At 48.7% G+C, this 11,464-nt stretch overlaps 2 protein-coding genes and 1 pseudogene across 2 annotated transcripts; all 3 read right to left on the minus strand.

Annotated features, from left to right (window-relative positions):
• Nucleotides 1-70: 70 nt before the first annotated feature.
• On the minus strand, nucleotides 71-4,553 carry MOGS (mannosyl-oligosaccharide glucosidase). The gene is made up of 4 exons (XM_008147415.3): nucleotides 3,976-4,553; nucleotides 3,577-3,794; nucleotides 2,251-2,447; nucleotides 71-2,005 (listed from the first exon to the last, which is right to left on the minus strand). The coding sequence occupies exons 1-4, from the start codon at nucleotides 4,325-4,327 to the stop codon at nucleotides 262-264; spliced, it is 2,511 nt and encodes an 836-aa protein (XP_008145637.2). The 5' UTR covers nucleotides 4,328-4,553; the 3' UTR covers nucleotides 71-261.
• A 2,266-nt stretch (nucleotides 4,554-6,819) lies between these two features.
• On the minus strand, nucleotides 6,820-7,006 carry LOC114233723 (U1 spliceosomal RNA; annotated as a pseudogene).
• A 2,388-nt stretch (nucleotides 7,007-9,394) lies between these two features.
• Nucleotides 9,395-11,156, minus strand: MRPL53 (mitochondrial ribosomal protein L53). Its single transcript, XM_054728133.1, has 3 exons — nucleotides 10,983-11,156; nucleotides 10,770-10,882; nucleotides 9,395-10,668 (listed from the first exon to the last, which is right to left on the minus strand). Exons 1-3 carry the CDS (start codon nucleotides 11,075-11,077, stop codon nucleotides 10,535-10,537), a joined length of 342 nt encoding a protein of 113 aa, XP_054584108.1. The 5' UTR covers nucleotides 11,078-11,156; the 3' UTR covers nucleotides 9,395-10,534.
• Nucleotides 11,157-11,464: the final 308 nt, after the last annotated feature.

Raw genomic sequence — 11,464 nt, forward strand, 5'->3', positions numbered from 1 at the left:
CAGCCCTAAGGCCTGGACTGAGCTAAGACCTCTTGGTGAGGCAAAGCTGGCAAAAACAATAATTTGGCATGGTTTTCCAATTTATTTAGAAAAATAAGACTCTGAATTCACATTCACCCCAGGGTTGTGTGGGATGATAATGAAACACCTGACATGAGGATTCAAAGCACTGGTATCTGAGGGTTAGGGGCAGAAGTTAGAGACCTGGTCCCTCTAGTCCAGAGTGTTACAGGGACCTCACTGCCCTCCCACACTCTCCCTTTAGTAGTCTTCAGCCATGGCCAGTAGAACAAGGCTGGTCCAACCCTGGAAAGGGCGGCAGCCCATGCCCCGCCCATCCCGGTCGCTGTACTGCTCCCACAGGAAACCTGTGGCCTGATACTGCCTCAACACATTGCCCACCACATTGGCACGGAGCTCACTGTGGAGCCTGGCAGCACGGGCTTGGTGAGGACCCTTGAGATGCCCATAGTGGTGGAGTGCCCCTAAGGCCAGGTAGTTGACATTGAGCCACACAGCTCCCCGCCAGTAGGGAGGATCATGCTCTGAATTGCGCTGGCCATAAAAGGGGCTGGAGGCTGCAAGGGAGCGTAAACCAAAGGGGCTCCAGAGATGGCGACTGTCAGCTAGAACATCCAGCAGTGGCCCAAGGCGGGACGAGTGGGGGTCCAGCAGCCGTAGCAACAAGGGGAAAAGACTGACATAGCCCAAGGCATCCACATATTGCAAGCGAGGGTGGGGCCGGCCCACCACCCGAACCAGCCCATGAGGGGGACGAGGCTTCAGCTGCACTGCTTTTGTGTGGTTCCCAAAGTCTGCAAAGACTCCTAGCTCTGGGGCCCAGTGTAGCTCATCCAGGATCTTCTCTGCCCCCAGTGAGGCAGCCAGCGGGCCCAGCTCTGCAACTGCCTCCGCCTCTCCCAGCTGCTCTGCTAGCTGCACCAGCACACGGGCGCCCAGTGCCACCCAGCACCGCAGGTCCAGGTGCCGTTCAGTGGCTGAAGGGTGCGAAGCACGGGGATAATCATCCAGCCCTGAAGGCAGTGTCTTGGGATTCAACAGGGTTGGCAAGGCTGAGTCCCGACCCCGCCAGCGGTACGATAGTGGCACTGGCCCTGCCTGGCTCTGATGAAGCCAGGAGAACCAGGCACGCAGGCGGGGGAAGGCCCTGCGGAGGAAGGCTAAGTCGGCAGGATCGTGACCCTCTAGCATGTGGGCTACAGGCAAAAGCAGGGTTGGGGGGTTGGCATGGGCTGCCCGTTGCACCAGGAATTCTGGGGGTACCCGGACTCGGGCCTCATCCCCCAGCACCTGCTCCCGCCCAATCCAGCCATCAGCATTGAGTAGCCCCAGCCAGTGGCCTAGGGCCTCCCGGGTGAGGCGGGGATCCCACCGCTGGACCACTAGCTGGTGAAAGCCTTCATCCCAAAGAAAGCCCCGTGGGAAGAATGACCGGGAGGGCACTGCTGTGAAAAGAGGGACAGGTGGAAAGAGGGCCGGGGCCGCCTTCTGCTCAGACTCCTCCACCTTCATGTCTGGCAACACAAGACCCTGTCCATAGAAGTAGCCAATCCCACCAAGGAGACCGCTGAGGGCAGCCTGACCCAAAGCTTGCTCCTCAGGGCTCAGGCCCTTCTTCTGTAACTGGAAGGTCTTCTCAAAGCGCGCTCTAAAGGCTTCAGCATGGCTCTCCAGGGCCTGGGTCAGCAGGCTGCCTGCCAGCTGCCCCCGGGCTTGGTTTCCTCCCGCCTGGGCACTGCCAGATTCAAACACCAGCTCCACAGAAAAGGGGACTCTCACGGTCACCTGTTGTATCAAGAACTGCCCTTGTCCCTGTCCTTGCCCACTTGGGTCTCTGTCCTCCCACTTTAGAGATCCTGGTAAGCCGAGGTAGCGTTCAGGGGAAGCCCCTGGGGGCCGATGCTGAAACCAGCTATTTAGGCGACTCTTCACCATCTCTGTCAGCAAGGGAAGTCCTGGGTTGGAGGACCAGAAGACATTGTAGCTTGAAGGGAAGAAGACAAATAGGAAATATTATTCAGGAGGGTAGGAAGTAGAAGGGATTATAAAGAGAAATATGAGGTGATCAGGAGTTAGGATGGAAAGGTCTTGACAATGTAGGGGGCATGGAGACTGGTGCGAAGGGAAATAACTGGTGGAAAGAGGATAGAGTAGAGGAGATGGAAACCAAGCTAAGTTAGCATCGTACCACCCCTACCACCACCCCACACTCTCCCCCACCCCAGTTACCTGCCATACTTGGGAGTAGTATCCCCTGGACTGGTTGGTGCCAGAAGTGTAAAACGGAAGTCACCAAGTTCACTGGAGTGCCCACTGATGAACTTCAATTGCCCCTTAGCCCCAGCCTCTGGCACTAGGACGTCCTTGCCATCGGTCACTACATAGAAGAACAGGGACACCAAAGGGAGGGCAGAGGTACCCAAGGCCTAGATGAACAAGGAGCACAGAAAAAACATTGCATTAGATTTACGTTCTCTCTTGAGAATCACACTTAGTGAGGGAAAGGGGCATCAGGTCAGAGCAACATGAGAAACAACAAGTAACAGTGGAACCTTGGTTCTCGAACTTAATTCGTTCTGGAAGGCTGTTCGAAAACGATTTGTTGGAAAACCGAATCATTTTACCCAGTAGAAATCATGTAAATTGAATTAATCCAGACCCCCAAATGATCCCGTTTTAACCTTTCTTATATACAGTACATGTCTAATGTACTGTTTAATATATAAACAAACACTTCTTAATTTTACCCCTACCAGCCTTAAAGGAGTCACTTTTAGCATTCGGTCCAGGGGTGTCTTTCAGGGCAGCATGCAGCATCTTCATACAACACCATCTCCGAAAATGGCTGTCACTGGCTACCTGCTTTTCCTTTAGCTAAATCAACAGTTTTTCTACCTCTTCAATTGCCTATGATCATCGTTTCTTTCACACCCTTAGCAACATTAGCACTCTTGATGGTCTCTCTGTTTTAAAATTGTGCTAATCATTAATTTCATCAGCAACAAAGCATTCTCTCTGTTGCCTGAGAGACGCTTTTTGTCAGGCTGAGGTATCAGCATGAAAGGGTTCCAAAACCAAAGTTTGGTTTGACAGCCAAGACATTTTTTTCTGTGAACAACTTGGTTGAGAACTGAATTGTTCGAGATGGAAGGTGTTGGAGAAACGAGGTTTGACTTATCTGGCAGTGTTGAGGGTCACTGAGGGTAAACACCCAGTGGGATGAGTTAAAGATCCCTGCACAGAGTTCTCTGGGAAATAATGAGTATTTCTGTGCCATGTATTATGCTAAGAACTCTACATATTATTTCCTTTAATTCTTACAATCCTGTGTTAGGTGCTATTTTCATCCCCATTTTACAGAAAGGAAACCAAGACTTAGGAATTGTAAATACAGGTGGTCTTATAGGCAAGTGTTTCAGGCAGGCAACCAGATTCAAACCAGATGGCCAGACTCGGAGCTCCATCTGTTACCCCCCACTTCATACTGCGTTGGCTGGCAGCAAAGGAAGAATGGAGGGAGTCTGGGCTAGGGGAAGGGTGTCCTGAGGCCCTGACCTGAGACTCTACAGTCACTCTCCAGCTCCAGTCCCCTCCGTGCTGACCCCCAGGTCTCTTGACGAATTCAGTGGTGAGCCTTAATGCCCCATCCTGGATGTGTTGCCGCCCGAAGGAGAGGCCGTCGTGGAACTCCCAGCCATAGGGACCCACGCCGTCCCCCTGCTCACACGTGTGCCTGAGCTTAGGGGTGGTGCCATGCTGTGCCCACATCAGTCCTGGGGGTAGAATGGCCACGTAAGTCAGAGAGCAGCAACCCTGTCCCTCTGTGTCTGCGAGAACTTCAGGGTCATCCCTCCTCCTCACTCTCCTGATCCGCTCCTCCCCACCCTTGCTCTAGAGTAAAGCTGGGGCGCCCAGATGAAGACTTCGCTTGCCTGCCCGCCGGGGCCCGGTTACCGGTGAGGAGGGGCTGCGGGCTGCGGGTCTTCATGCCGAAGTAGACGTGAGGGCGGTAGGTGCCCCAGAAGAGGTCGGGGGTCACGGCGGGGCTAGAAGAGCCGGGAGGCAGCGCCGGGGGCGCGGAGTGCAGCGTGACCGCCCGCCGCGCACGGTGCCACGCCAGCAGCCAGCTTCCCGACAGGGTCAGGGCCAGAGGCAGGACCACGATGACTAAAACTGCTGCCCCGACCGTGCCGCGGGCCACGCCGACCCGGCTTTCCCGTCGCGCGGGGCCGCCCCGAGCCGCCCCCTCAGCCACCCGCGCTCCATCTATCGGCGCGCCGCGGCGCCGCCGCTCGCCCCGAGCCATTCTGGCACGGAGGCTGGCGTCGCGAGAGCTCCGAGGGGCGGCCGAGATCCCGCGTCCGGCCTCTCCTCCCCAGCTCCAGCGCAGCGCTCACGCGGCCACTAATCTGTACGTGCACCTCCGGTTCCGCTCCCGCCTCTCGGCGGAAGTCCCGCCCCGCTGCGTCAGGTTAAGTTCCCTAGCCCGGAACTGGCGTGTTGGTGTGGCATAAGGCTGTTATTCGCATTGCCTTTCCTTGACCGTGTCTACTGGGTCGACGTTTATTTGGTATCCTCACGAAGTCCACAGGCTAGTAGAAAGAAAAAAAAAATCTCCCATTAGGCTCTCCTAAATAGGCATCTCATATATACATAAATATATGTATATATGAGATGCTATCCCAGGGTTAGCATGTGCTCTGACCAGGAATCCAACTGCTGACCTTCTGGTGCATGGGAAGACTCCCACACTGCTGGAGAGAACTGGGAAGTTATTATTCAAAACTAGGAACAGCCCCTGCTGGTTTGGCTCAGTGGATAGAGCGTGGGCCTGCGGACTGAAGGGTCCCAGGTTAGATTCCCGTCAAGGGCACATGCCCTCGTTGCAGGCTTGATCTCTAGGAGGCAGCGGATCAATGATTCTCATCACTGATGTTTCTATCCCTCTCTTCCTCTCCCTCTCTGAATTCAATTAAAATTTTTTTAAAAAACACAACAAAATAACACCAAGCTACAAACAACCATTGGTGTGGGCTGTTGGTTACAAATTATATAGGGCAGAACCACAAAGCACCATGGGTGAAGGGTTCTGGGTTCTGCTGGGAGTTTATTGGTTGGAGGTAAGCATAATGAATCATTTCTTCAGGTTTTGAGAGCAGCTGAGGTGTGTTGCCAGGTCCCTCTGTCTGGTTTCATGGAAAAGTAGTCAGAGTGCTCCACCTTAGGACTCAGCTGCTGAAACATAACTTAGGTCAAGATGTTATCTTGCCCTGGCTGATGTGGCTCTGTTGTTTGGAGTGTTGTCCCATACACCAAAAGGTGGCAGGTTCAATTCTCGGTCAGGGCATAAACCCAGGTTGTGGGTTCCATTCCTGATGGGGGTGTGTGTGTGAGGCAACCCATTGATGTTTCTCTCACAGGTCAATGTTTCTCCCTTCCTCTCTCTAAAATAAAAATTTAGCAGAGAGGGTGGATGGGGGGGAAAAGGGGACATATGTAATACTTTTAACAATAATTATTTAAAAAATAAAATAAAAATTTAAATTAAAAAATAAATGTCTATCAATGTTATCTAGTCTGCCAGAGGTCTGGACCATGTGACTATTAGTCATTTGGGCTACTGTCTTTTGCTGCCTTGTGGGGTGGGGGGAGCAGAGAGGGATGCTGATAATGGGGAACAGGCTAGGTCTCTGAGGGATATTTACAATTGTGATATGTGAAAGTTTATTTTTTTATTCTTATATTATTTAATTATTGTATTATTTTCCATATGTACAACTGTAAACCTACTTTTGCCCACCCCTGTATATAGAGAGATTGGTATTATTTCTAGGGCTAGGATTTAAAACTAAATTTAATCAAAGTTGTAAGGACCCTAGGTTTCATCATCATGACCCAATCTGGTGGCTGAAAGCTGTGGCTTAGAAAGTTCAAATAATTTGGCCCTGGTCACAGAGATAGCAAGTGGCTAGCTTGGAACCCAGGTGTATCTGAATCAAACTGGATCATTTTGCCCACTTTCCTAGTAGGAAGGGGCTAGAGTGGACCTAAGAGGAAGCCTGAGATCTGTTCCAGCAGTGTCTTTCAAGCGACCCTGTGACTTTAGTCAAGTTATATCTCCACTCAGTCTGGGATTCCTTATCTTTCTAGAGCAGTGGTTCTCAATCTTTCTAATGCCGAGACCCTTTAATACAGTTCCTCATGTTGTGGTGACCCCCAACCATAAAATTATTTTCGTTGCTACTTCATAACTGTAATTTTGCTACTGTTATGAATCGTAATGTAAATATCTGTGTTTTCTGATGGTCTTAGGCTCTACAGCAGCGACCCACAGGTTGAGAACCGCTAGCAGGGTCGCCTAAGACCATCAGAAAACACAGATATTTACATTACGATTCATAACAGTAGCAAAATTACAGTAATGAAGTAGCAACAAAAATAATTTTATGGTTGGGGCACCACAACATGAGGAACTGTATTAAAGGGTCGTGGCATTAGAAAAGTTGAGAACCACTGTAATCTAGAGGAACCCTAAAAGGACCATAATGGTGATGCATGCACTTAGAGAATTATTTTTTATTTTTTATTTTCCTTTCCTACAACCCAGGAAGCAAAGAAGCTTAAGGAAAAGATTGCCTATGTCCAGATTAGGGAAAGCTGTAGGTAGGAGCACTTCAGTTTGACCTAGAAGAGTCAATATTACATTTGATGGTGGTTCAGAATGCAACTTAAATTCAGTTACTTATTTGTAACCAACAGCTCAGCATAAAAGGTGTTAAAATTTCTTGGGGCTGATAGATGGGAAACTCCATCATTTCATTGAATTTAATTTTTAGGCTCCCACTACCAAAACTTTTGCAGCTGAATTTCCCACATTTGAGGAAATCTCAGGGGTCAGCACATCTGGAATGCAATGGATAAGCCTCACCCTGGGAAAACCTTCACCACCTTCATGCTCACGGTATCTCCCCTGCCAGGTAAGTATACATTAAGAATTTATCAAGGGAATTTACATATGAGGTGTGCCTTGTGGCAAAGACAACATGGAATATCCTCCATGCCACTTGGCAGGCGATAAGGGGTGTAACCCACCCCAAATAAGGGGGAAATGCCTTGTATACTTGCCTGGAGCAGGACAACAGTGCTTTCTAGGAACCAGCATGTCTGGGGCATAGGCAACAGGTAGGATTTTCAGGAAGTAATATGTTTTGACCAGGATCTAGCTGGCCAGTGGGGCAGTACTCACTCATGGAATAGTTTCTCCTCCACAAAAGTTATTTTCATAAAGTACAAATCCCTGTCATTTAAAAACCCTACTCTATACCCTTATGCTACTCTGTTATCACACCTCTCATCGAAACTTCATTATATAAAATACTTTGTTGCATGTCTACTCCAATTTCACTATAATCTGATTTCTGGCCCCACCCTACCCTGGTAGACTTTTTGCTCATTCAAAATCACCTTCTGCCCTAGCCAGTTTGGCTCAGTAGTTAGAGCAGCGGTCACCAATCTCTTGGACCTCATGAACCACCGGTGTGGTCTGTGGCCCACCAGTCGGCAACTGCTGAGTTAGGGGGTTGGCCCTCAGACTGAAGGGTTTCGGGTTCATCTCCGTCAAGGGCATGTACCTCGGTTGCAGGCTCGATTCCCAGGCCCAGTCAGGGCCCATTGGTGCAAGAAGCAACCAATAGATGTGTCTTTCTCATATCGATGTTTCTCTCGGTCTCTCCCCCTCCCTTCCACTCTCTCTCAGAATCAATGGAAAAAAATGTCTTTAGGTGAGGATTAACAACAACAAAAAATCACCTTCAAACCAAACCCAATGGTCAGTCCTGTCTTTCTTACTACCAATGCACCTGGTCCACATCTCTATTGTAGCATTTATTACATACCCGAGTTTTTATTATTCATCTTTGTATCTTAGTACCAATGGAAGTTATAGGCACAAGGTACATGCTAAGCATTTGTAAATTCAACAAATGTTTATTGTACACACTATATCAGGCATTATGCAAGGTGCTGGGGACAGAGAAAACAGCCCTAATCTCAAGTTCACGTTTACAGCAATGTTTGAACCATCCCATTTAAAAAATAAGGAGTGCTTAAGTCTGGCCAAAGATAACAGCCATTTAACCAGAGCTGGGAAATTCAAATCCAAGCTGTAACTTTGACTGTAGTGTAAAGCTTCTTGTGTGTCACATGTCATTGAGTCTGCTCAGACTCCTGGCAAGCCATAATGATTTTTGTCCCCAATGTCCTATCCTCAACAGCCCTGCTCAACTCCTGTAAACTCATGCCTATGGCTTCTTTTATGGAGTCAATTATTTTTGGTCTTCCTCTTTTCCTGCTGTCTTCTATTTTCCCCGGCATTAATGTCTTTTCCAAAGAACCCTGCCTTCTCATGGTATACATAAAGTAGGACAATAAGGACTCTTACATAACACTTAATTCATTCCCAAAAATGTTCTAGGTGTTAACAGATGTCAATTCATTTAATCCTCTCAACAGTCTTAGGAGGTAGGCACTATTATCCCCATTTTACAAAAGAGGAAAGAGGCACTGAGAGTAATTTGTCCAAAAGTTACACAGCTACTTAAGGGCAAAGCTGGGAGTTCAAGCTCGGGCATTCAGGATCTTTACTACACTATACTGTCTTGTGGTAGTTTTCTTTTTTTAAAGGGGGAGGGGAAAAACCAGCCCTTTGTAGATAGCACCTTTAAAAAAAAAAAAAATATATATATATATATATATATATATTATATATATATATTGATTTCAGAGAGAAAAGGAGAGATAGAAACATCAATGATGAGAGAGAATCATTGACTGGCTGCCTCTTACATGTCCCCTACTGCGGATCAAGCCTGGGCATGTGTCCTTGACTGGAATCCAACCTGGGAGGGACTTAGACCACAGGCTGACACTCTATCCACTAAGCTAAACCAGCTAGGGCGAGATAGCACCCTTTTAAGCAGAGAAGCAGTACAGTAATGCTGTAGGAGACTCATGGAAAATGTATTTGGCAAAGCACCCAGCAAGCAGTGTTTAGAGATCCTTGATTGCCTAGCTGAGCATTTTGAAGTTCTGGTGGCTAGCAACCATCTTTTCCTATAAGCCAAAGTAAAAGAAGCATCTACATTGTAACCAAGTACATTCAGATATACACATGCACACGTACTTTATATATCTATACACACACATATAGTGTCCCCCCAAAAATGTATACACACACTTTGAATAAAGGCAGTGTTTATTAAAATACATTTCATTTTCAAAATTGAGCTATCAGCTATTAAAGTGTGTGTACATTCTGGGGGATACCTTGTATATAGATAATTATATACTTAAAACTTACTTTAAAAAAAAAACAAACCTTAACTTTCTTAAAAGAATACTTCTCATTCCATGTGCCATGCATGTACTGATACTTTACTTTTTTTTTTTCTGAGGAAAAAGGAGGGACACTGTTTAATACGCCAGCAGACTCAGGGAACATATTTTACTTTTTTAAATTAAAGGCTGATTTAACCTCCTAAATTGATTCATGATCCACACTAATGGGTGGTAACTCTGTATGAAAAGTACTTTAGGTGCTGTTCTCCAAAACAAGTAGTAGTGAGACATAACCAGTGATGTGCTTTGGAAAGATAAAATTAAGCAGCAGCAAGAATGATGAGAAAAAAAGGAGAATGTAACAATAATACAGGAGAGTGAATGAGAATGAAGAGAACATTCCAGGGGCTTTTGTTTAACATAGAATAACATGAACTTACTGACTGGGTATGCAAGTAAACGGAGACAGCAGAGCCAGAGACAATGCTGTGATTTCCAGCCCACGTGGCTGAGCACATGAAGTGCCTTTAGAAGGAATGGGGACGTCAGGGAGAGGCAAGTATATGTGTATGTAAGATTATCAATTTTATTTTGAACAAAGAATATTTGTAAGATTCGGAGAAAATCGGTAGTAGGTAACCTGACTGTAGCACAGAAATTAAGATTAGACCCAAACAGAAATGCAGGGTTTAACCCAAAATGGTAGTTCAAGTTATAACAGAAGATGAGATAGCTCAAAAATAAAGAGGGGTTGGGGGTGGAGTTTACCTTTATGTTTAAGAGAGAAAAAGGAAGAGAAGTTCCATAGGGAATGAATTAAAAGTGGCAAATGCTACTTAGGTGGAGAGATCAGGACTGAGAAAACAGTACTGGATTTAGCTAATAAGAGTAAGAGGTATCATACTCGAGAGAGTGGTGGGGGGAGCCAAATTCAAAACGGTTAAGCAGTGAGTGATGGTTAGAAAACGAAATAAATTCAAGTTTGTCTAGACCCCTCCCGAACCCTGTCTCATCCCAGAAGCATTGGTTAGATTTGTAGTCACAGGGCTCTTTTGAGGGGTGGGGATGGTGTCTGTGGCCCTCCAGATGGTGATTTGAAGGATTAAGTCAAGCTTTTCGTGGATAAGTGTTCTATAAGTCCCAGGCGAACATCTGCTTGTTGGTCTCTTACGCGCTGTCAGCGGCCCGCATCAGCGCCAGGGGTGTCCCCGCTCCCCGCTGCGCTCCGGGCCAGGATGTGGGAGGCGAAGGCAGTGAGCATTTCTTGGGCGGTGAGGTGGGCGCCGCGCATAATCAGGCGATGCCCGTCTCCTGGGGAAGAAGCGAATGCATCAGGTACGAGAAGGACAACAGGGCCAAGGGGGCGCGGGCTGCCTGCCGCCCTTCCCGCCCGACTCCCCAAGCGAGCCCACCGAAAAGCACATCCACGCAGGGCTCGGAGCCGTCGTGCCTCACATCCACAATCACTGAGCATTTCAAGTTGGTGGAGCGGACCTTGTCGCGGCTCACCGCCTGGAGGAAGGTCCTGCGGTGGGAGAGCGGCGCGAGCGCCAGGCCGAAGAGCGTGAGACCCCCGGCGGGAGAGGAGTGCGTCCTTCTCCGTCCCCTCCCCCTTCCCCTAGTACCTCGTAGACTCCACGTTGTTCTCGAAGGGGCAGAACTGAACCCGAACCTCCTTGACTGCCCGGAGTCCTAGCCGAGCCACTGTGGCCGCCGCCATGGTAACCTCTGCCCCGGAAGCACTCGCCCGGCCGGACGTGTCGTCAGGGAAGATTTTGAGTGGCTGCGCTGCCGCAGGCCCCGCCCCCCCGGGAGTCCGGGCTCCCTGCCGCGGGTCGCGTGGGACGGCTGGCCTGGGCTCCCCAGCCCCAGACGAGGAGAGATGGTTTCGGCACAGATTAGAGAGGGGCCCAAAGTAATTGGTCAGCGAATACTACCTGCCATTCATAGCCCTGTTGTGCCCCACTAACGGCTGTGTAAGAGCCGTCTGCACCTGGCTCCGAAAGCAGGCCCGTCTTCTGCATTTCCCCTTAGGTTCCCTGCTGGCCGATCTAGGTTAACACCAGCTTAGGTGCTGTCCCTTACAAGGAGGACACCATCACCTCGG

This window comes from Eptesicus fuscus, chromosome 16 (genome assembly GCF_027574615.1).
Source record: "Eptesicus fuscus isolate TK198812 chromosome 16, DD_ASM_mEF_20220401, whole genome shotgun sequence".
NCBI classification, from domain to species: domain Eukaryota; kingdom Metazoa; phylum Chordata; class Mammalia; order Chiroptera; family Vespertilionidae; genus Eptesicus; species Eptesicus fuscus.